At 40.3% G+C, this 23,361-nt stretch overlaps 1 protein-coding gene across 5 annotated transcripts in view; it reads left to right on the top strand.

The window, feature by feature from the left end:
• NR1H4 (nuclear receptor subfamily 1 group H member 4) overlaps positions 1–22,813 on the top strand; it is an 88,787-nt gene extending 65,974 nt beyond the window's left edge. For all 5 annotated transcript variants that reach the window (XM_062203059.1, XM_062203060.1, XM_062203061.1 and 2 more), the window contains 3 exons: positions 3,618–3,764; positions 20,211–20,324; positions 22,206–22,813. In XM_062203059.1, the coding sequence (XP_062059043.1) occupies positions 3,618–3,764; positions 20,211–20,324; positions 22,206–22,444 (500 nt within the window). In that variant the 3' untranslated portion in view covers positions 22,445–22,813. The remainder of the gene's footprint in view (positions 1–3,617; positions 3,765–20,210; positions 20,325–22,205) is intronic.
• The last annotated feature ends 548 nt before the right edge of the window (positions 22,814–23,361 follow it).

Below are 23,361 nucleotides of genomic sequence, written 5' to 3'. Positions count from 1 at the left end.
GGGATAGAAGAGTCGAGGAAATAATCAACTGAAGAAAGAGTCAAGTATTAATGGGCTCGATGAACAACTGTACGTGTGAGGTGAGGGAGCAAGACTTGCCCATAGTCATTCTCTCTCTTTTTTTTTTTAAAGATTTATTTATTTATTTGAAGTCAGAGTTACACAGAGAACGAAGAAGAGGGAGAGAGAGAGAGAGAGAGAGAGAGAGGTCTTCCATCTGCTGATTAACTCTCAAATTGGCCACAACACACACAACACACACAGCCAGAGCTGTGCTGATCCGAAGCCAGGAGTGAGGGGCCTCCTCTGGGTCTCCCATGTGGATGCAGGGGCCCAAGGACTTGGGCCATCTTCTACTGCTTTCCCAGGCCATGGCAGAGAGCTGGATTGGAAGTGGAGCAGTGGATGTGAACCTGCGCCCATATGGGATGCTGGCACTTCAGACAGTGGCTTTATCTGCTATGCCACAACGCAGGCCCCAATCCATAGTCATTCTGATAGTCCTAGTATAGAAACTAGAATGCAGGGGTTTTATCTTTCAATCTCAAATTCTCTCATATTATCAGTACTGTCTAATAGTTTTACATTATTTCAGTGTTTTTAAAAATATTAGCAGTTAGAATTCCACGGTCTATAGGAGTATAATAAATAACTTACATAGGCATAACACTGCACTGTTAAATTATAGTAGGTAGCTTCTGCATAGCATTTTAATTAGACATGTTAATTTGCCTTTTTTGCTGACATTATGCTGCTGTTTGATTAAATGTGTCATAGATAGACATAAGCCTACAAAGCACTCACAAAATGTGGCAAGAGAATTTTCACTATTATTGAAATATTTATATTATCTCATTTCTTTATTAAGAATGAAAGAGAAACTTAATTTGCTATATGCTAACTAAGCTGAAGGCATTCTTGCTCCAAAACAAGATTATATGAGAGTTAAAACTATAGGGGAAGGGAAAATTAGGAAAGGAGAAATACATGTTTTTGGTTATTTATGGGGGAAGACTTTTCAGTTCAAATGGTCAGTTGATCTTGAACCAAGAAATAATTGAAGCCAAAAATGTCTTATTCATAAGAATGTAGCTTATCTGAGAGCAATGGCACTATCTTAACATATCTTCATTCCCAGTGCCTTGCCTAGTGCCTCGGGGAAAGAGTATAATTAATGTTGGTTCAATGAGTGAAGCAGAGGGGAAAAATTAAAAATACAGAAGGAAATGAAAGGCAAATGAGAAGGAAATGATAATATTATTACAAAATCGCAATAAGATCACATAATATCAATAGTGAAATGGTATTTTTTGAAAAAGCAAATGCGGTATTTTCATTCCATTGATCACTGAGCATCACCTGTACCAGGTACTTCTCAAGGTGCTGTAGACCAGAGAGGAATAAAGCATGGTTTCTATCTTCAACAGAACTCCTAGATCTTTTGGGATAGTTACCATCTCTCTCTCTTTTAAAATATTTGTTTATTTGAAAAGCAGAGAGACAAGAGGAGAGAGAGAGAGAGAGAGAGAGAGAGAGAGAGAGAATCTCCCATTTGCTGGCTCACTCCCCAAATGCCTTCAACGGCAGGGCTCCGTCATACCAAAGCTAGGATCCAGGAACTCCTTCTGGGATTCCAATGAGCAGCAGAAACTCATGTACTTAGACCACCATCCACTGCCTCTCAAAACTTTAGAAAGAAGCTGGATCAGAAGTGGAGGTGGGGGACTGGCACCCCAGCTTGGCAGGTTAAACCTCTGCCTGAGGTGCTGGCATCCCATATCGTCACCAGTTTGTGTCCTGGATGCTCCTCTTCTGATCCAGCTCTCTGCTAATGGCCTGGGAAAGCAGTGGAAGATGGTCCAAGTGCTTAGGCCCCTGCACCTGCATGGGAGACCCAGAAAAATTTCCTGGCTCCTGGCTTCAGATTATCCCAGCTCTGGCTGTTGAGGCCATTTGTGGATTGAACCAGCAGAGGAAGACCTCTCCCTCTGTCTCCTCTTCTCTCTGTGTGTAACTCTGCCTTTTAAATAAATAAATAAATCTTTAAAAAAAATAGTAGAGGTGGGACTCAATCCCACGCTGCTACTTAACCCACTATGCCACAGTGCCTTAAGGTAATGATAATTAATCCTTTGCATAGTCCTCTTCAAAGTGTGTTGCTATTTACCAATTTTTCTTTTTTTTTTAAGCTTTATTTTATTTATTTGAAAGACAGTGAGAAAGAGAGAAAAAGAGAGAGTGTGTGTATGTGTGTCTTCTATCTGCTGGTTCACTCTCCAGTGCCCACAATGGCTGGAGCTGGGCTGATCCAAAGCCAGGAGCTCCCATGTGGGTGCAGGGGCCTAAGGAATTGGGCCATCCTCCACTGCTTTCCCAGGCACATTAGCAGGGAGCTGAATTGGAAGTGGAGCAGCCGGGATTTGAACTGGTGCCCATATGGGATCCTGGCACTGCAGGCCAGGGCTTTACCACAGCACCAGCCCTATTATTTACCAATTTTCTAAGCCAATGAAACCCTAATGGCATTATTTATGTGTATTCATGTTAGTGTGTGTTTCAGCATGCACACCAGCTTGCGTCTTGTTTCTCACACATTTATTTATTCAGTACATCCTCCAATTATCCAAGAAACATTTCTTGGGTGTCTATTATGTACCAGGGGCTGGATAGTCAACGGAAACAAAACGGACAACGCTTCTGTCCCCAAGTTCACATTCCAGTAGAATGACACCCAATTGTAGTATAAATCTGTAATAGCAAGTCAGATACTGTTAAGTTCTGTGAATGAAAATGCAGCAGGTAGGTGCTAGAGAGTGCCAGCAAATACTATTTTGGGTAGAGAAAGCCTGGGCAGAGACATGACTGCAATGAAGGAGTGAGGTCTGGGGTTATCTGGGAAGAGGCTTCATCCCTGAGGCAAAAGCGTGCTCATTGGGAGAAGCACAAACAGTGAGGGGAAGGAGGAGTAGGAAATGAAGTCAGAGATGCCCTTAGGGGCTGTGTCATGTAAGTGGAGAAGACTTTGTCAGGCTTCTTCAGGTTGGCAATTCTTCCCGTGTTTTTCTGATTTCCCTCACCTGTGTAGTGCAGGCTTGCGCTTATGTCATACTTCAAAGTGCTTATTTTTTTAGGGGGTGGTGGTGAGTGGAGATGTTAGTCATTCTCCAGATTGCCTAAGGACTCCTGACTCAGTCAGATACTCTTGTAAACCTCTGGATGCACATGAAGACTTTTCTGGCTTGCAGATTCTTGCATCCTGCAAATTTGACTCTATCACACCAGGTGTGACTAAAATAATGGCTCAAAGAGAGTCTGCCTGCTCCTGTCTTCTGCAGGTTACTTCATCTCCATCAGTCTGTCTCTGCTGTAATAAATGTATTTGGTGTAGTCTTGATATCGCCTTTTATCCAACTTGTTCAATAAATCCTATTCAGTGATAATAAAAGCTTGTATTTGGGGGAATATAATAGATATTTATTGACTAAATTTGACAACTCCATAGTAAAATAAAAATCACAAAATGTCCTTATGGAAATGTTTTCTTAATGGTAATGATGAAATATTATTATACCTGTACCATATTCCTTGATTCTGACTTGATTATCACCTTTCTCCAGGATTTCAGACCTTGGACCACGAAGATCAGATTGCTTTGCTGAAGGGGTCTGCGGTTGAAGCTATGTTCCTCCGTTCAGCTGAGATTTTCAATAAGAAACTTCCAGTTGGACATACTGACCTATTGGAAGAAAGAATTCGAAAGAGTGGTAAGTAATTTGGTTAATGACAAAAGAGTGTTTCTCCAAGTAAAAATTGGTATAATTTATCTGTCGAGTCAGTCTTCCAAAAATCTCAAAGCATACTTATATGGATTTCATCAAGTCCTTGCAAAAATTCTATAAATAAGCACTATTGTCATTTCCATTTTACAGAGGGGGAAACTGAAATATTAAATAACTTGTCCATAGTTAAAAGGAAGTCTTAATGCAGATGCCCTGTGTCTTAACCACTGTGCTACACTGCCTCTCAAGAGACAAAATGAAATAACAGCACAAGTAACTCAGTTTAACTTACTATGAAGTAACATTGTAATGGGCAGGTAAACAGACATTGAAGTGAATTATCAGGAATTCTGTGTAATGTATCTTAGAAAGTACTTAAAATAGAATGTTATTATTTTCCCTAGAGATTTTATATATGGCTGAGAGGGGGAGATAAATGAGATGACTTCTCAAGAACTTTTCTTTCAGAGCAGGTGTTTAGCCTAGCAGTTAAGAGGCCCATGTCCTATGTTAGAGTATCTCGGTTTGATTCCTGGCTCCAGTCCCTGAGTCTGGTTTCCTGCTGCTGCAGACCCTGGTGGCAACAATCATGGCTCAAGACATTGAGTTCCTGGTACCCACATAGGAGACCTGGTTCACATTCCCAGCTCCTGGCCCTGGCTCTTGTATTTGGGGAGTGAGGCAGCTGACAAAAGGGCTCCCTCTCTCTCAAGCAAACAAATAAAATGTAAGAAAGTCTTTGACTTTTGAAACCAGTGTTTTATAGAGATTGGAAGGAAAGTTTACAGGCAGTTCTGTATCTGTTATATAAGTAAACTAATTAGCATATTTCAACTTATTTTTAAAAGCAGTCTTCCTTAATCATTATGCTTTATTATCTTAAAAATGAAAGGTTATTTTTAAAATCCCGGTGCTATCAGCTGGCGCCACGGCTCACTAGGCTAATCCTTCTCCTGCGGCGCCGGCATCCTGGGTTCTAGTCCCGCTTGGGGCGCCGGATTCTGTCCTGGTTGCTCCTCTTCCAGTCCAGCTCTCTGCTGAAGCCTGGGAGGGCAGTGGAGGATGGCCCAAGTGCTTGGGCCCTGCACCTGCATGGGAGACCAGGAAGAAGCACCTGGCTCCTGGCTTCGGATTGGCGCAAGCACCAGCCATAGTGGCCATTTGGGGGGGTGAACCAACAGAAAGGAAGACCTTTCTCTCTGTCTGTCTGTCTCTCTCTCTCTCACTGTGTAAATCTGCCTGTCAAAAAAAAAAAAATCCTGGTGCTATCTCACCAAAACAAAAAAACCAAAAAACAAATCCACAAAACAAAAGCAAATTATAATTAAAATCTTTGGTTGATTTTAAAAACACACACTTTTTAAGGATGCATTGTTCTCATGTATCCATTGCTTTAGTAGTTTAATATATTTCAGGGCAACACACTCTTGTGGCAGTGAAGAGAGAAGTCAGGCTGCTCCCTGCCCTGCGAGGCTGACAGCTCAGTGGGAAAAGATGAACTGCAAACTGCATGCAGACGTAATAAAATGTGGGAGAGAAAAGCTCAGAGAGACAACTTTTAGTTGCGAATTTTTCAAGTCTAGAAAGGTTTCGCTGGTCTTTGAGCTGAGTTTTGAGTGAGTTTTGATTAGAACACTCAGGAAGGAGATGCTAGAGAGAAGGACCAAGCAGAGAAAAGAGACAGGGGCAGGAAACTCAGAGCATGCACACAAAGAGTAAGTCCCGGAGGTGGAATAAGAGTTGCTTTAAAGGGAGATAAAAGGGAGAATGGAGAAACAAAGGTCAGTACCAGATGATTGAAGGCTTGGAATGCTGTGCTAGAGATTTCGTTATTTCCTAAGTAACGGAGAGGGATTGAAAGCATTTGGGCAGGGAAAGTAAAATATGAAGATGAAGCTTTACAAAATAGTGGTGTTGGGATGGGAGACACCTGTTAGGAGGCAAAAGGTTTCAGGGATTCTCACAGGTACATCATTTCAGCTTTTCACCCTTCGAGAGACATCATGTTGTCAACAAATAGAGATTTTGGTTCTGTACAGAGTTTACCACATAATTGTTCAGGGATTCAGCTTATGCTTTGTGTGTGTGTGCGCACGTGTGTGTGAAGACAAATTGTTCAGGGATTCAGCTTATGCTTTGTGTATATGTGCACATACATGTGCATATGTGGGTTTAGCTTGGGAGACAAGGATTGAATCATGCAACCTCCAAGCTGTCATTCAGTGCTATAAACCTTACTGCTTTTCTTTCTTGACTAATTCAACTTCTCTGATTGATAGTTTAGCCAGTTTCTCAGCCAGCTACATGTGTATTCTGATTTTAAATATGTAACTGGCAGTTCGCCTTAGGAAACAAAGGATGAAAAAAAATTAAAGGATGGAAGCTGAATTTCTACCTGTATGAATTTAATTGTTAATTTAGGCTGTTGAGTGTAAATTAGTGATTTCCACTTGTGATGGATAAAGGTTCACTTGGTTCACTTGGTCATTTATTTATTTCTGGCTTCCATGGACTGTGGTGGTGCTCTCTTTCAGAAAATCCATGAGTCAAATCTTTTGATGAGTAAAAGAAAAGGGGATGATGACTCATGTAACAAAATATTATTCATTTAGATAAGTCTCCCTAATTCTCAAAAGATCCTGCTGTAGTTAGTGCGTGTGGATGTTTTTTTTCACCAAGAATGGTCTCTGAGAATGCCTGTGGACTCTGACTTGAATCTAGGCTCTACTATTTATTAGCTGTATGTCCTCTTTAAGGAAAAAAAGCTATTGAAATGGAGTCCATAACCAATTTGATCTTTGTGAAATCATGTCTAGCTTTAATGTTTGTTCTGCAGTCTTGCCTGCATGCCTGGATTTTGATATTAAAACTTCATAAGGCAGGACCTGGCTCTTTTTATTTATTTGAGAAGGGGAGAAAAGGGGATAGAGAGCTGGTTCATTCCCAAAACGCCTGCAATATCCAGGGCTGGGCCAGGCCAAAGCCAGGAGCAGGTAACTTAATCTAGGTCTCCCATGTGGATGGCAGGGATCGTGATTACGTAGGCCATCACCACTGCCCCAAGCGTCTTCATTGGCAGAAAGCTGGATGCAGGAGCCAGAGTCGGACATTGAACCCAGGCACTCCTATGTGGAACACAGACACCTAACGTCTTAACTGCCAAGTCAGAAGCCCACTCTGTGACTTGCTCTTTTTGAGTCAATATTTGTCTGGATTGGAGTGGGTGCTCAGGAAGTCTGTGGGATGAATGAACATCTAATGCTAGGAGTCTGGCCCATTTATTTACTTTTAAAATGGCACTTTCATTGAATATCAGAGTTATTGGTATCTCAGAATGACAACCAACCAACAAAAGGTCTTTTCCAGATCTTGCCTATGGTGGTTAATTCTGGCGGTGAACATCACTTTTGCAATTGAAAAGGGAAGAGACAGTTCGAGTCCAGAAGCTCCGCTGTGTTCTCTCTCTTCCTCCTTCTCAAGGAAGAGTCATGTAAAATTGATTCAGATGCCAGACAATTGAAAAGAGGGTGCAATTTCTGCCACATGAGTTAAAATGTTTTTATGAGAGGATATCAGAAAGGGAGTAACCCAGCAGCTGTTCCCCCTCTCTCTCTCTCTCTCTCTCTCTCTCTCAGCTGCTCAGTTCCCATTTTTTCCTTTGCCTGCCTCCATTGCCTCTCCTGGATCATCAGCCAAGTCAGATGTCGCCATTTCTTTGATGTTCATGGGAGCAGGACTCATTTCTTCCCCTCTAGCTAGGTGGGGAACATTCTTTTCACTGGGTTCAGCTAAGAGAGAAAAAAAACCCAGAATTTTCCTAAAAAGTTCACTAAAATACGATTATGAAAGGCATATGTACATGATGTATGGCTCTATTAGCAATAGATGTATATTATATAGATAATATAATAGATTAATATTCAGCACTCATTATGTGTCAAGCTCTATTGCCAATGTTTGTATGAGCTTTGGATCCTACAAGAAGCAGATGGGATTCAATGTGTAAGAGACTAACTGGGGAAAATGCCTCCGGAGAAAACAAGAGGAAGAAGGTGTAACCGAGACCTACCTTTTTACGACCATGCTGATCTGACATCTGTGAAAGCAGAGCAGAACGGAAGCACTGGAGGTGGAAGACCTCAGACCCTAGAACAGTTTTTAGAAAATATAAGGTGAGCTGATGGAGCAGGACAAGGTTCGAGATGCCCATGAGCAGCCAACACTGGCACTCCTGCTCTGCTCAGCCACTGGCTGGGAGAAGACTGGTGTGTGTCCTCAGAGTTCACAGGTTCAGCAGTGGTGGGCTATCAGTCAACGTGCTTCTTACTGTGGGCTCTCTTAAAGAGGGATCTGAGTGGGTTGTTGCATCTCCATGGTTAACATTATGCTTCATGAAAATACCTCATTTGCTCTTTCCAACACTTTGAGGTACATATTATGAACTGTACACCAGGGCTAGACCCTGCTAATACCAACAGCTTCTGTCCCCTTACATCTCACTTCCAAGCAGCGCCTCCCTCTGACAGTAACCTCTCACTCTCCAACTCTCTGCCTTCTAGCACCGTAACGTTAATGATTTTTTGTTTCAAAACAACCTCCATCGATTGAGCTTCCATCCACTAATCCTTCATCCGTTGACATTGCTGCCTGTTACCTGAACTCATTGCCCTCAATACTTGGCTTCAGGTTCATCGCTCAGCAAAACAATCACGTCCTTGAACCATTCACCACTGCGTATCCTCACTTCCCTGTCTTTTACCTAAGAAACCACTTCCCCGATTGAATACAACTCTCCCTGTACTGTGTGCTTGAATTTGACAACTGCAACAGTGCTTGGCTTAACTCTAGCTATTGGTTGCCCATGTATCTTTTTTGTCTAGTCAATTAACTATTGCTCTATGGGAAACCATCTTGTGCCTCCTCTCTCTTCAAATTTCCAACATCCTCCCCGCTTCCTTCTCAACTGATGGCCTTGTTGGGAAAAGGCATGAATATGCCATAGGAATTTGGCACACTCAAGGAAATTTGGTCAAAAAATAGGTTCAAGAAAATGTGGTTGTCAAGGCTTAGAGGAAGACAGACTCCCTAAGCTTAGTAAGCCAAGACAGGAATCACCATGAGAAACAAACCTGAAGCCAAGTTCCTAGAATTAGATGCAACATAGGGCCCCCAAGAATTTCCTGGGTCTGGGCCAGAGCTGAGCCTGTTTGAGTAGTTCTAGCCATGAAGATATGTAAACTTCAAGAACTGAAGTCAAGCATGTGTGTATACTCAGGCTATCTTTTGTTCTGGATGTCCCATATTTCTAGAGTCTGTCTGTAAAATATCAGCCATCTGTAGCAGTCAGAAACAATGGCTCTATTTCTTCTTTTACCAAAGTAAGTACTTTACAAACATCTGGGGTGTATTTTTTTAAAGATTTTATTTATTTATTTGACAAGTAGAATTACAGACAGTAAGAGAGAGAGACAGAGAGAGAGGTCTTCCTTCCCTTGGTTCACTCCCTAAATGGCTGCAATGGCTGGAGCTGTGCCGATCTGAAGCCAGGAGTCAGGAGCTTCTTCCCAATCTCCCATGTGAGTGCAGGGGCCCAAGCACTTGGGCCATCTTCTACTGCTATCCCAGGCCACAGCAGAGAGCTGGACTGGAAGAGGAGCATCCGGGACTAGAACTGGTGCCCATATGGGATGCTGGCACCACAGGTGACGGATTAACCTAATGCAGCACGGCGCCAGCCCCTGGGGTGTCTTTTTTTCTTTTCTCGCCTGAAAAACACTTCTAACCAATGGTCAGTTGTACAGACAACTGACAGCCCTAAACTATAAGAATATCCAAGGCTTTCTGACTCATTATTTCACGATACTTTCCCATATTTCTCAGGTTCATGGCTCATTAACCATCCACCTCTCCCTCGATGAGTCCTCACATGGTTTAGAATCCTATTTCCATTTAACTTCTCCATGTGGTCACCATCCAGTAGCAAAGGAAGATCATTTCTATTAGGTCCTATGTTTGTTTATCTGTTCTGTTTATTCATTATCTTGTTTAAAGAAATTTCATGGGGTATGGTTATTGGCCAGGAACAAAGGGGATACAAAGATGGATAAAATAAAGTCATAAATCTTGAGTTCATCTTCCAGGGGAAATATATATGGAAAGTAACAATCATAAGACAACATCTGTCTAATTTAAGTTAGAGGTTTGGCTGCTGTGACAGAGACTAAAAATAAGGAGGAATTAAACAAGAGAGAAGTTTGTTTCTATCTTGTAACGTTCTGGTCATAAAGGGAACAGGGATACTTGGGAGGCTTCATAGTGCCTGGATTGTTGCTCATCTCTCCAGAATGTAGGCTTCATCCATATTGTCCAAAACGGCTCCTGACAATTTTGGTACATCCAGATTCCAGTTAGCACAGAGGGCAAAGTGGGGGGGGGGGGAGAATGGCATACCCTCCCTGTAAGGGAATAAAACAGAAGAGGTACATGGAACCTCTACTGAAAATCCATTGACAAGAACTTGAGTCCTGTCTCAAACCTAGACTCAATGCAGTCATGCACCCATCTATAAATGCTGTACTGTAGAATGGTAATTATAAACTTGGGATGAGCTCTCTGTGGGGGCACTGGCAGTGTGTGGAGACATTCTTGGTTTTCATGACAGGGCAAGGGGCACTACTGGTATCTAGAGGCCAGGGATGCTGCCAAACATCCTGCAATCCAGAAGGCAACCTCCACAACAAAGAATTATCTGGTCCAAAATGTCAGTAGTGCCACGATTGAGAAGCCCTGCTTTGGAAAGAGGGAATGAGTATTAGGGTGTCCCTAATTAGCAGGGATTTATATGTGATAACTTCTGTAGGAAATATTTGTGATTTACAGAAGAGTAGCACCTTATAGGAGCTCTTTCCATTCATTTCTTGAGTTGCCATTCAACAAACATGAATACAGGAGCTTGCTTTTTGCAAATTTATTATTACTGAGGGCATGAAAATACAAATACATGGTTTTTGTCCTTAAAGAGCTCACTGAAATGTAAGGAAGGTAGATGAGCAATTAATTCCAAACGACTATTGGGACGATATGGAAGGTATATGTAAAATGAAATTGAAGCCTAAAGGAGTAGCTGCTCTTCTGTGTGAGTCTGGTTGGTGAATCGGAAAGGCTCAGAAGCTTGACAATTGAAACATGGAAGACTGTCAGTTGCAAAGTCTGAGACAGGCATTCTAAGCAGAAGACAGCCATTAAAATATTATAATACAAAAATAGCAAGAGTAAGGACAGGGAAGAATGAGAGTACATCCATGTACAGGACTCATAATTGCCTCACTATTTATGAAAATAAAATTTATGAGACAAAATGTATCAAGTGCTACATTATTAAGGGCAATGAATGCTACTAAAGTAACATAATTTAGTTCCTATATAAAAGGGGAGATTCTGTAATATTCTGAGCAGACATGACATGACCTTAGCTATACCATAGAAACAGCTATCTAGCAGTAATGTGAAGGACGATTTGTAATATTTGGAACAAGAAGCAGTAGACCTGTAAAAAGGCTAATGTAATAATTAGGTGAGAAATGATGAGGGTTCTTGCAGTTTAAAAATACACAATCAAAAAAAGAAAACCTTGCTTGTAATTTAGTAATTTTCAAAATTTGTGATCCTTCATGTTTCAGAAAAATTCATGAAAGAAGTTTTTCAGAATATGATCTGTGTAAATAAATATGCAGTTTCTAGTCCATAATAAGATGCTCTACTCAAATATCAGCCACATATTGTGACAATAAAAACCATCCCAACTCACATGCTGATTCATATTTTATTATCTATGATGCTTCCATTTATTAATATTTATGAATTTTCTTCTCCCAGTGAATTTTCAGAACATTACCTCTTCCACATATCACATAAAAACTGGATCTTGCAAGATGACCTTTCAGAATAACTTTTTATTCATATGGTAATATAACACATTCTTATTTCTATTGTACATTTAATTCCAGAGTAATACAACATCTTAAAGTTACTCTGCTTATGCCTTCAGAGCTCTTTAAGGAATGTACTGTGAAATTTCTTTTCTTGTTTTTCAAATTCATACTCTTTTGTTTGCTATTATTAAATTCCAGTTTCATACACAAAGATACTATCTCCTGAGTTGCTTTTACTTAATGAGAGTTACAGTGTTGATTTATGTTAATTAAAGCTTTAGATTATATATCTGACACAATCTGTTGTCTCTACACAATTCAAATGCATCAATAATTTTATTTGTAATGAAGTATTATGATGCAAACTAGGTGTTTAAGCTGGAATTTTAAATAAAAGTAGGAATAATCACAGGATCTCACAAAATATGATCATACCGAAATAGGCTTACTACACTGAGTTTACATTTTAACACTAAGAAAATAAGAAAATTAGCAATAATCTCTCATAGAACAAAGCAACTTGCTCTGTTCATTTCAAATCTAGATAACCTCTGAAATTTATAGAACGTATCTTGGTGGGCTTTTTTGGAACCCACAAGAGACGTAACAAATATTCAGTTTAGTAAGTATCTATCAGGAGGGTAATGCTCACTGATAAACAGGGATTTTGTCGTGTTTAGCTTTTATGGGCATCATTTTGTTAGCACTCCCAATGGTCCCAATTCATGAATGTTATGCTTTTATTTTATAGATGGGAAATAGAGGGGCCGGATGAATTGCCAAGTTCGCACAGCTAATCAGCAGAGTGCTAGGAAATGAATGCAGGCATGCTAACTCAAAGCCCAGGCACTCTTTCTATATGTTGCACCTGTCACTCACCAAGGTCTAATGTTTCCTCACTATCAGCTAGTAGGGATTATCATAGTCCAGTAAAACACAAAGCCTGCCCTTTGGTGGAGAGCTAACAACTGCAGCTAGCTATTTCAAATTGCTTCCAAGTAAATGTTTAAATAAATAAAGACAATAAGGTCAGAAAAAGGAGATATTCTTATAGAGTGATGAAGTTGTGGCTCATTAGTAGCACCATATGAAAGTATACTGTATGTGGTAGAGACTACTTATTTTTCTGTTCTTTAAATATATGTTATTTCACTGCTTGAGCCTTTGCAACTTGCACAAAATGAAAACGATCACAAGTACTAAATTTTCCGAAAAAGCAGATGTAAACTGATTATCAGTTCAGATACTGTCTGAAGAAGGGTTAGAAGTATAAAGAAATAAATGATAGAACGTTTATTTAAGAAATATTTCTTTAAATTAATATTTATTCAATATTTATTTAGAAATAAATGACAGGCAAACACATTAAAGTCTAGAATCTTTACCATGTCTAGTTTTGCTTTTCAAAAGTGGTCACATGATAATTTTGATATGGATTGATTTGGGGCTCAAGTTACAGGAAGAAACTTTCTTCAAGTTAAGAGGAAGTATTGGGATGGGTGTTTGGCTCAGCAGTTCAGATGCTACTTGGGAAACTCGCACGTCATGCCTGGGTTCATGTTCACACTCTGCTTCAGATTCAGCTCCCTGGTAGTGCGCACCCTGGGAGGCAGCAGGTGATGGCCCACGTACTGGGGTCCCCGCCACCATCATGGGAGATCCAGATTGAGTTCTGGGTTCCTGGCTTTGGCCTGGCCCAGCTCCAACTGTTGCAGGCATTTGGGGAATGAACCAGTGGATGGAAGATTCTCTCTCTCTCTCTCTTTCTTTGGCTCTGCCTTTCAAGTAAATAAAAACAAATAAATAGATAAAACTCAAAAAAGAAGAAGTATTAAGGAATATAAAAGTTGATATTTCCATTGCCCCTGGGCAGAGCTGGTTGCTTTTTAAGACTGTTGTACTTGCTCAGTTTTGGGGCTTCATGTACTTTACCTCTTCCTTTACTCTGTATTGCTTGAGAATTTTGTATTCCCTGTACTATCCCAGTGATGGGGCATATTTAGTAAACAAAAATTGGTGAATTTTGTTGAAATGTGTCTGTAGTTTGTCAGTTTAGATTCTGGCAACTCACAAAAATTGGTGAGACCTAATGTGGCCAAGTGATTTTTAGTCACTGGGCCTGATGGACAGTATATTCTTTATTCACTATTTTAAATTAAATGTTTTATAATAAAATTATAATGAAACATTTTATAATTAAATGTTTATAATGAATTTCTGATTTCATGGCAGCTTTTACATAGTGCCAAGAGTATGCCACACTTGACTCACTGGGTAGAGTTTAGCAATGGAAATAGAGGATACTGTGCAATCTCTTAACATCATAAGAAAGCTTCCATGATCGTAATGGCATCTTTTGCCCCCATAACATCTCACAGCTACATCACCTCATCACCTTCATCACAACCAACTCACAAAACACGAGACTGTCTCACTTAACATTTATTCATCTTCTACCACATCCCCAGCAAAATGACAAGAGATACAGAAGTGAATAAGAAGCATCTATGGAGTTCCCTTTATGGGCCAGGAAGCACATCAAGTGTCTGCTCTCATAAAATTTGTCTGTTTTAAAATTTTTATTTACTTGAGAGAGAGAGAGAGAAATAGAGAATACTCCCATCTGCTCTTCCACTCCCCAAATGCCCATAATGATTAGCATTAGGCCAGACAAAAGCCAGGAGCCTGGATTCAATCCAGTTCTCCCACAGGGGTGATGGGAATTCAACTACCTGCTGCCTCCCAGGGTGTATATTGGCAGGAAGCTGGAATCAGGAGCCAGGACTGAGTAACCAGGCACTCCAGAGTGGCATTCAGGCATCCTAACCAGTAGCTTAACTGCTAGGTCAAATGCCTGACCCTTCATAAAATGTATTTTTTTTTTTTTTTTTTTGGACAGGCAGAGTGGATAGTGAGAGAGAGAGAGACAGAGAGAAAGGTCTTCCTTTTGCCGTTGGTTCACCCTCCAATGGCCGCTGCATCTCGCTGATCTGAAGCCAGGAGCCAGGTTCTTCTCCTGGTCTCCTGTGGGGTGCAGGGCCCAAGCACTTGGGCCATCCTCCACTGCCTTCCCGGGCCATAGCAGAGAGCTGGCCTGGAAGAGGGGCAACCGGGACAGAATCCGGCACCCCGACCGGGAGTAGAACCCAGTGTTCCGGCTCCACAAGGCGGAGGATTAGCCTGTTAAGCCACGGCGCCGGCCTAAAATGTATATGTTAATTCATGCTCCAGTGAGAAGCTAGAGATATGAATTGTAACAAATATAATAGAATTGAAGACAGAGAAGGAGGCAGCTCGTTCTGCTTCATTGTGAAAGGGAAAGTGCCACAGAGAACCAAAATTTGAACCTGGTCTTAGAACATGGATGTTCTAGCCTAATTAAGATCCTGTATTTTAGTGAGAAAAAAAGGAAGACACAAGAAGTTATCTTATTTGTAAGGGGAGCTGTCAATTAGGATACTTTTGGCTGATGGAGGAAAATCCAATTCAACAAAGCCTGAAAAAGTAAGGCAATAGCTTAGCTCAAACAAGAAACCCCGAGGAAGGGTGGCAGCAGAATTGGCTACTTCAGGGCTCAGTGCACCACCAGAAGCACAGGGTACTCATCTTCCTGCTCTGCTATCCTGGGAGTATTGGCAGGTTCTCCTGGTCATCTAATGGCAGCAGCAGTTACAGACATCTTATCTAGATATAACAGCCAATGGAGAGAGGGATGGTCCCTTCCTTAGGATGGGGATATAGGATTCTTCAAAAAGTTCATGAGAAAGGAAATTAAAAGATAAGTTTATTTGGATGCAAAAAGATTTGGAAATCCATGCATATTAACAGTCTTTAAAAATGTTATGGGAGGCCGGCGCCACGGCTCAATAGGCTAATCCTCTGCCTGTGGCGCCGGCACCCCAGGTTCTAGTCCTGGTTGGGGCGCCAGATTCTGTCCTGGTTGCTCCTCTTCCAGGCCAGCTATCTGCTGTGGCCTGGGAGTGCCATGGAGAATGGCCCAGGTCCTTGGGCCCTGCACCCGCATGGGAGACCAGGAGAAGTACCTGGCTCCTGGCTTCGGATCGGCGTGGTGCGCTGGCTGCAGCAGCCATTGGAGGGTGAACCAATGGAAAAGGAAGACCTTTCTCTCTGTCTCTCTCTCTCACTGTCCACTCTGCCTGTCAAAAAAAAAAAAAAAAGTGTTATGGGAAATGCGTATAATGAGGAAGCTGTGAATGGCTTCACAGAAATGTTATATCCCTAAATAAGCTTACTCTTTTCATCGCATTTTTCCCCAGGAACTTTTTAAAATACCCTGAATGTTTCTTAGGAGCTTCTCAGGAGGCTCCCCTTTAGTCTCATTGGCCAGAATTTCACTGCGTTTGTCCCTGAAAACACTGCCATCTGACATGGGAAATGACACCCACAGTGCCTAGACCACGGGGGCTGGAGTAGGATCTGTCTTCACCATAGTACATGGCCATGAGGCAGGGAAGGGGGAATGTGGCTAATGAGGAAACAAACTCTCAGATTTAGGAACCTAAAAGAATAGGTACTACTGATTCCTAAGAAAATCATTGTGATTGTGAGAGCATACTTTGAAAGGGAAGCAGAAAACAGACATTGCCTTTGATGCTATGTCAGGGACTTATACCTTAACTTCTAGGTGATGGGGTAGTGCCATTACTAGAAAGATTTCATGCTATATAGTTTTAAGAAAATAATATAATTTTTAGGGAGATGCTCGATCTATCTTCAGATGGCCAATTGTAATAAATCATGAGGTCTAGAATACCAGGAAAAGTGTATGAATAATGTACATACTTGTATGTAACACACACACACAATGAAAGGCATTTACATTTTAAAACAACTTAAATCAGTACTTTGATGTTAATTCTATCAAATGATTATTCTGTCAATATTTCTGATCATTGAACAATTTATTATCAATCAACTTATCAATCACAGACCTCTCTTTTCTTTTAAAGCAAAGAAAATAAGAAACAGGAGCAAAACAGTTTTTTTAAACTTTTATTTAATAAATATAAATTTCCAAAGTACAGTTTTTGGATTACAGTGGCTTCCCCCCTCCCTCCCATAACTTCCCTCCCACTCGCAACCCTCCCATCTCCCACTCCCTCTCCCATTCCATTCACATCAAGATTCATTTTCAATTATCCTTATATACAGAAGATCAATTTAGTAAAAGATTTCAACAGTCTTTTTTACAACCTAGCTTTCCATGGCCGTCTTTGTGGTTTAATTAGAAAATAGCTCCCCCTTGTGACCAAATTCAGCTAATCGGTCACAGCAGCAAAAATGAAGCAAATTTTAAGTCTCCAGGAAGAAGGAGGAAGCAGGAAAACAGGAAAAGGCTGTCCTCTTCAGGATGATATTATTGTTACATTTCTTATGTTAGAAATTGCTGGCTCATAAACACTTGAAACATTCCCTGTGCTTATACTGGCATAGTCAATTCTGATTGCTAGCTAATTCCAAAAGCACAATTATATTTGATCCACCCTGTGGAAAAAGTATTTTTTAAAAAGTTCATTGTTTTCTGCATTTTTCTGTATTTACTCTTGGCTTTCACAATACGTACATGATGAAACCATCCTAATAAGCATTTTAAATTAATTTTCCCCAAAGATTATCAACTACAATTAGATAGGTAATGGATCGTTGGAGAGTGAGTGGGGATTTAAAAAGGAAATGAAATAGGAAATTAGATAGTCAAAGATGATTTCTAAAATTTGGACATTTTCAAATCAGCTGCCTTGGATAATATCTCTTAATCCTCATGTACTATTTAAAGTAGTGCCATAGTCATGAATTATTTTAGGCAATCACATCTCATGGCCATTTTTTGAAAGACAAAAAAGAATAACGTACCAAGAAACTTCAGGTCTTAGAAAAATACTGAGGCAGAATCAGCCAATTTGTATTCATCCCCAGTAGTTTGCAGAATAATTTTTCAAAAAACCAACATATCTTTGTAGAGGTGAAAGTACACAAATGTAATTGAAGACTAAAATGAACGTGTTGATTCAATTATCCTGAATAGCAATAATAGTAGTTAATATTATTTGTTCTAACATTTATAGAGGGCTTACTATGAGCCAGACATTGTGCTCAGGGCTCTCTCTATATTGTCTCATATGATACCGTTGTTATATAATTCACATTTCACCAATAAGAAAACTAAGGCTTAAAGGGTGTAAATAATATGTCCATGCTGAAGTCACAGAGTCAAATGGCTCAAACGCACTGGCTCAAGAACTCTTATCCACTATATTTGTTGGAAGCCAGGATTGGTATCTCCCAGCTCACATCTTCCAATCCCCCACATTTTAAGTTGTATTTAGTTCGGTCATGGGTAATCAGTTCAATCTGTAACAGCTGGGTAAAGGGCAACCTTCCACATGACGTAATCCTCAAGTTGCTCAACAAAGTCCTTGTTGTTAATAGAGCCCACTGGGGTCAATTAGAGAATCACAAGTCAAAGGGCAGAAGAGTGTGGCATTTTGACAAGTGAGAGAAAGGCCAAGGATTTAATCTGGGAAGAGTCTTCAGATTCTGGTAGGGGTAAGGATTTATACTCTCTGTAGTATTAGGTAATAACTGTACTCCTTAGCACAATGAAATCAAATTTTACTCTGGTTTGCTTCAGCCACAACTGTGGCTCTAGATGTGGTTTGCGAAGGAATAGAACATTGCAGTTTTCAACTGAATCAATTCTGGGAAACTCATCCTATTCACCCACAAATAACAGCACTATTTCATCCCCTGCCCTCCACCACTATTTTCCTTGATGTCTCAGCCAAAGGCTCTGCTGGATTTGAGTCATAAACAGAACAGGTACCAAGCCGGTATTTATTGAATGAATGGAAGAAATGAAACCAGTAAGTCTTAAATTACAAGGAGGAATAACCTAGATAAAGGAGAGGGAGGAGAAACCACATAAAAAGGAAAGAACACTATGATGACTTGGTAGGAAGTGAGCTTTTAACCTAGTGGTTAGACGGTGGTTAAGACACACACACCCTACACTGGAATACCTGGCTGTGATGTCCTGCTCTGGTTCCTGTCCCCAGTTTCCTGCTAATGCAGACCCTGAGAGGCAGCAGTGATGACTCAAGGAATTGTTCTTTCCATCAACATGGGAGACCTTTATGGAGTTTCTGGTTCTTGGTTGTGGCCATGGCCCAGCATTGTTTGGGAACCATAAATATGTGAACGAGGCTGGAGGCAGGGCCATGTGATAGAAGAGTAGTGCCTCCTAGTCATAGCTAATAGGACACTGCAGCCCACCGTCTTTGCTTCCATCTCTCACCAGCTATGTGTCTGCATTAATTATATAACCTCTCTGTGTCTACCTCATGAACTGTTGGAAAGATAAAATGAATTATAACATGAGAAGTGTTTAAAACTATGTCTAACACGTAGTGAATAGTACTCAATACAGAAGAACTCCTACTGATATTATCATGAGTTCATGTGTGATGAGATAGGCAGTAGGGCTCTATATTGAAAGGAGGACAATTAAAGCTTTTTGCCAAATATCAGAGAGAGTTTTGGAAGCTTTGTAAGAAAAGGGGAGAAAGTGTGTGATTTGAATTTTAGAAAGGTCATTCCAGTATATGGACAGAGGATAGAATGAAGGTAACAAAATTGAAGATAGGAAGACCAATGAAGATGCAATTGCAAGTAATCCAGATAAAAAGAGATGGGGAACTAGACTGAGTCGGTGCCATATGCCATAGAGGGGGAGGGAGCACCAGGTGAAGAGTAAGCAGGTACAGCCACGATGCTGAACACCTGAATCTGAGCTGTCAGGCCTAGCAGGTGGGTGAGTGAAGTTCCCAATCACGGAGAACAGGAACCCCAAGAAAGGAGTGGATTTAGAGGAAGGCGGGGAGTTCAGTTCTGTACCTGAAGTCTTTGACTTGGGATTTCCTGTCGTGAGTTTAAAGAGAGCAGACAAGTACTCATATCTGATATGCAATAGGCAAGTTATAACCTTTTGATAAGAACACTGGCCAATTTACTAAATGGTGCTGTTTGTATTTCTTGTATGAAGAACAACCATTTTTTGCTATTTCCTTAAACTGCTATCTCTGCCTTGATTAAGATATTAACATTGGAAAGATGAATTAATGCCATCCAGAGTGCAGTGAACTTCTGAGATTCTCTTGGCAATCCAAGAGCATCATCCTCCACTGGGAAACAGCAGTGGCTGAAATGAAGACACTAGTGAAATCAAAGGCGTACACTATTGATTAGACTATCTCGTGAGGATTTTGTTCATTGATCATCTTTGTAGGACCTTGCCTTTGTCTGAGACATATAGTATGTATGTAGCAATTGATTAAATGTATGCATAGGGATATAATATTAATGTGTATATATGTAAATGTGTATATTTATATAAATACATATAAAGCATTTCTAGTTTCAAACTTTGCAGCCACTGAAAAATCTTACCATAACTCTGCAATTTGTCAACTTTCCCCCATAGGTATTTCTGATGAATATATAACACCTATGTTTAGTTTTTACAAAAGTGTTGGGGAATTGAAAATGACTCAAGAAGAGTATGCACTTCTTACAGCAATTGTTATCCTCTCTCCAGGTAATTTCAGTGTTTCACTTAAATTTCTATGTCAGTAGTCTTTTTTTCTCAGTAACATAGTCAGTGTTTCTTTCTAGAGCCTGAAAACAGGGACGTAAAGGAAAAGGAAAATAATTTTACTATTCAAAATGAATTACTGTAAGCATTTCAGTGCACTTCTTGATCATTTTTTGAAAAATCACACTCATTTGATAGGGACACCTTGAACATCAACTGTCTACTGAACATGGTTCTAGATATCGGAGATACAGCAAGATTATAGCTCACATGGAGTTTACATTATAGTAGAATGAGAAAGATAAGTGAAGGAACAAATGAAAGTGGTTTTTCAGGAGATGGTAAATACTCCAAAATATAAAATATCAGAATATAAGGAAAGGGGATCAGGTGTTTGGCTAAGTGGTTAAGACATCTGTGTCGCATATCAGGGTGTCTGGCTTTGACTCTAGGCACTAATTCCTGACCCCAGCGTCCTGGTAATGTGCACCCCAGGAGACAGCAGTGATGGCTCAGGTAGTTGGTTTCCAGTCTTCCGCATGGAAAATCTGGATTGAGTTCCTGGCTCCCTACTTTGGCCCTGACCCAGTCCCAGCAGGAGCAACATTTGGGGAGTGAACCAGCACATGGCAGCTCTCTGTCTCTCTGCCTCTTTCTCTGTTTCTAAAATAAATGAATGAATTTGTAAAAGAATATAAGTAAAGAAAGTAACGGAAGAATGCTATTTTAATATTTTTCTAGGTGGTTGCATTTGAACAGGGATTAAATGAAATTTGTACTTTTTCTTTGGTGTTTCTTTTTTTTAAAATTATTTATTCTAAAGGCAGAGTCACACAGACACACACAGAGAGAGAGAGAGAGAGAGAAAGACAGAGAGAGAAATTTTCCATCTGGTGATTCCCTCCCCAAATGGCTGCGACAGCCAGGGCTAGGCCATCCTGAAGGTCCAATCTAGAAACACCATCTGGGTCTCCTATGAGAGTGGCAGGGGCCTAAGCACTTGGGCCATCATCTGCTGCCTCCTGAAGCACATTAGCAGGAAGCTGGATTGGAAGACAAGCAGCTAGGACTTGAAGTGGCGCTCTGATATGGGATGCTGGCATCGTTAAGTATCAACTTCACCTGCTGTACCACAACGCCAGCCCTGAAATTACATAGTTCATCAATGAGAACATGCTGTATCTTTTTTCTAAAAAAAAAAATTGCATTTTTAAAAAGTCTTTTCTCAAAAATTACATTGATAAAATTTCTTGTAATGTGTGTATCATATCTCATTGTATGTACAAACACACTTTTATGTAACAATCTTTAATGTATGTTGTAAATTCAGGATGTTTCCATTTTTTTGGCTTTAAATGATACCTAAATGAATGCCTTTGTATAGCTTTTGCCTACATATTTTGGTTTAATATTATAGTGATGTCATGTTCATGATTTGTAAAGCTTAATTACAATGTAAAACACCATTTTTAAACATGATGTTGAGGCAGAGGCTAGTTATTATGTTTTTTAACCATAAAAATTATGATTAAACACAGACTGTCTGGAAGTATGTACTAAAGTTACTCCTATATGTCCCAGCAACTGCACTCCTGGGATGGTACCCACCAGAAAGGACGCCTGTGTTCAACATATGGGTTACCTTTTGGGACTTTGATTGAGAGAGGAACTTTATGGAGGCTTCTGGGCAGCCTACTCATGATCACATGGGTGTATTTGTGTGTATGTGTGTGTGTGCGCATGCTGCGTTTTCCTCAACTCAAACACTTCATTTGGTCATTTGAAGTACACGACACTTGTAAACTTATACTTCAAGAAAGTTAACATGGCCAAGATTATACCAAATTAATGCTTTCCCACTTTATTTTTAAAACTTCAAAACAGATAGGCAATACATAAAAGACAGAGAGGCAGTAGAGAAACTTCAGGAACCACTGCTTGATGTGCTGCAGAAGCTGTGCAAGATTCATCAGCCTGAGAATCCTCAACACTTTGCCTGTCTCCTGGGTCGCCTGACAGAGCTGCGGACGTTCAATCACCACCATGCGGAGATGCTGATGTCCTGGAGGGTCAACGACCACAAGTTCACCCCACTGCTCTGCGAAATCTGGGATGTGCAGTGATGAGCATCGCCGGACGGGGTCGAGCCCTTTCTCCCTCACAATATAAATCTGATGTCTCACTTTCCTTCATTTCATTTGTACCTGGTTTCCCTCAAGGATCTTGATGAATATTTATATACTAATTCTGTAACTTCCACAATTGTAAATGTGGGGGTGAATAGAACTATTTTCTCTACACAGTAGTTTACAAGGCTTCCGGGGCTTCTGCGTTCTAATTGGCCTGCCCTGTTTGCCTAATTAAATTGATTGTTACTTCAAATGTATCTATTGAACTAGGGAGAACTCTCATTTGGCTCTTTGTTTTACCATGTTGCATATATTTTATTAAAGAATTGTGTTCAATTTTGGTAATAAACAGAGAATAATGGCGACAGGATTCTCTTTGAGAACAATATTTTACAAATTTAGAAACTCATTTCTTTAAATGATGAAAGGCATTCTCCTGAACCACAGGGTGTAATTTATAAAAAGATAAACTTTCACAACATAAATGACACTTTTCTCAGCCCTAGAGGAGTCCTAGTTAATATTCATTCATTTGTAATAGCCCTCTGATCATTTCATTTTCTTTGAAGTTCAAAGAGAATTGCACACAGAAAAGCTAATGATTTTCCCATAAAATATTCCCTGAGGCAACCTCTTTCCTGATAGCCAGGCTTTTGAGGCAGCATCCACAAATTCAGAGTATGCAGAAAACTAAGAACATTCCCTTTTCTCTTTTAAAAGTGCTCACTGTCGGCTTAGGCGCATACATACAATTAATCATTTTTTCATTTGTTTTGTTTTGTTTTTGAAAACACTCCTGCAGCTGGGTGCACAGCTGCTGTATCCTTCCCCCAAAGCAGGAATTAGTTCATTTCCTTCCTTCATTGTTATATTGTTGCATTCTTTCCCTTTTATCCTTTGGTGACTATAAT

The sequence above is a fragment of the Lepus europaeus genome, chromosome 10 (assembly GCF_033115175.1).
Source record: "Lepus europaeus isolate LE1 chromosome 10, mLepTim1.pri, whole genome shotgun sequence".
In the NCBI taxonomy this organism is placed as follows: domain Eukaryota; kingdom Metazoa; phylum Chordata; class Mammalia; order Lagomorpha; family Leporidae; genus Lepus; species Lepus europaeus.
This window is presented reverse-complemented; position numbering and strand designations above follow the sequence as displayed.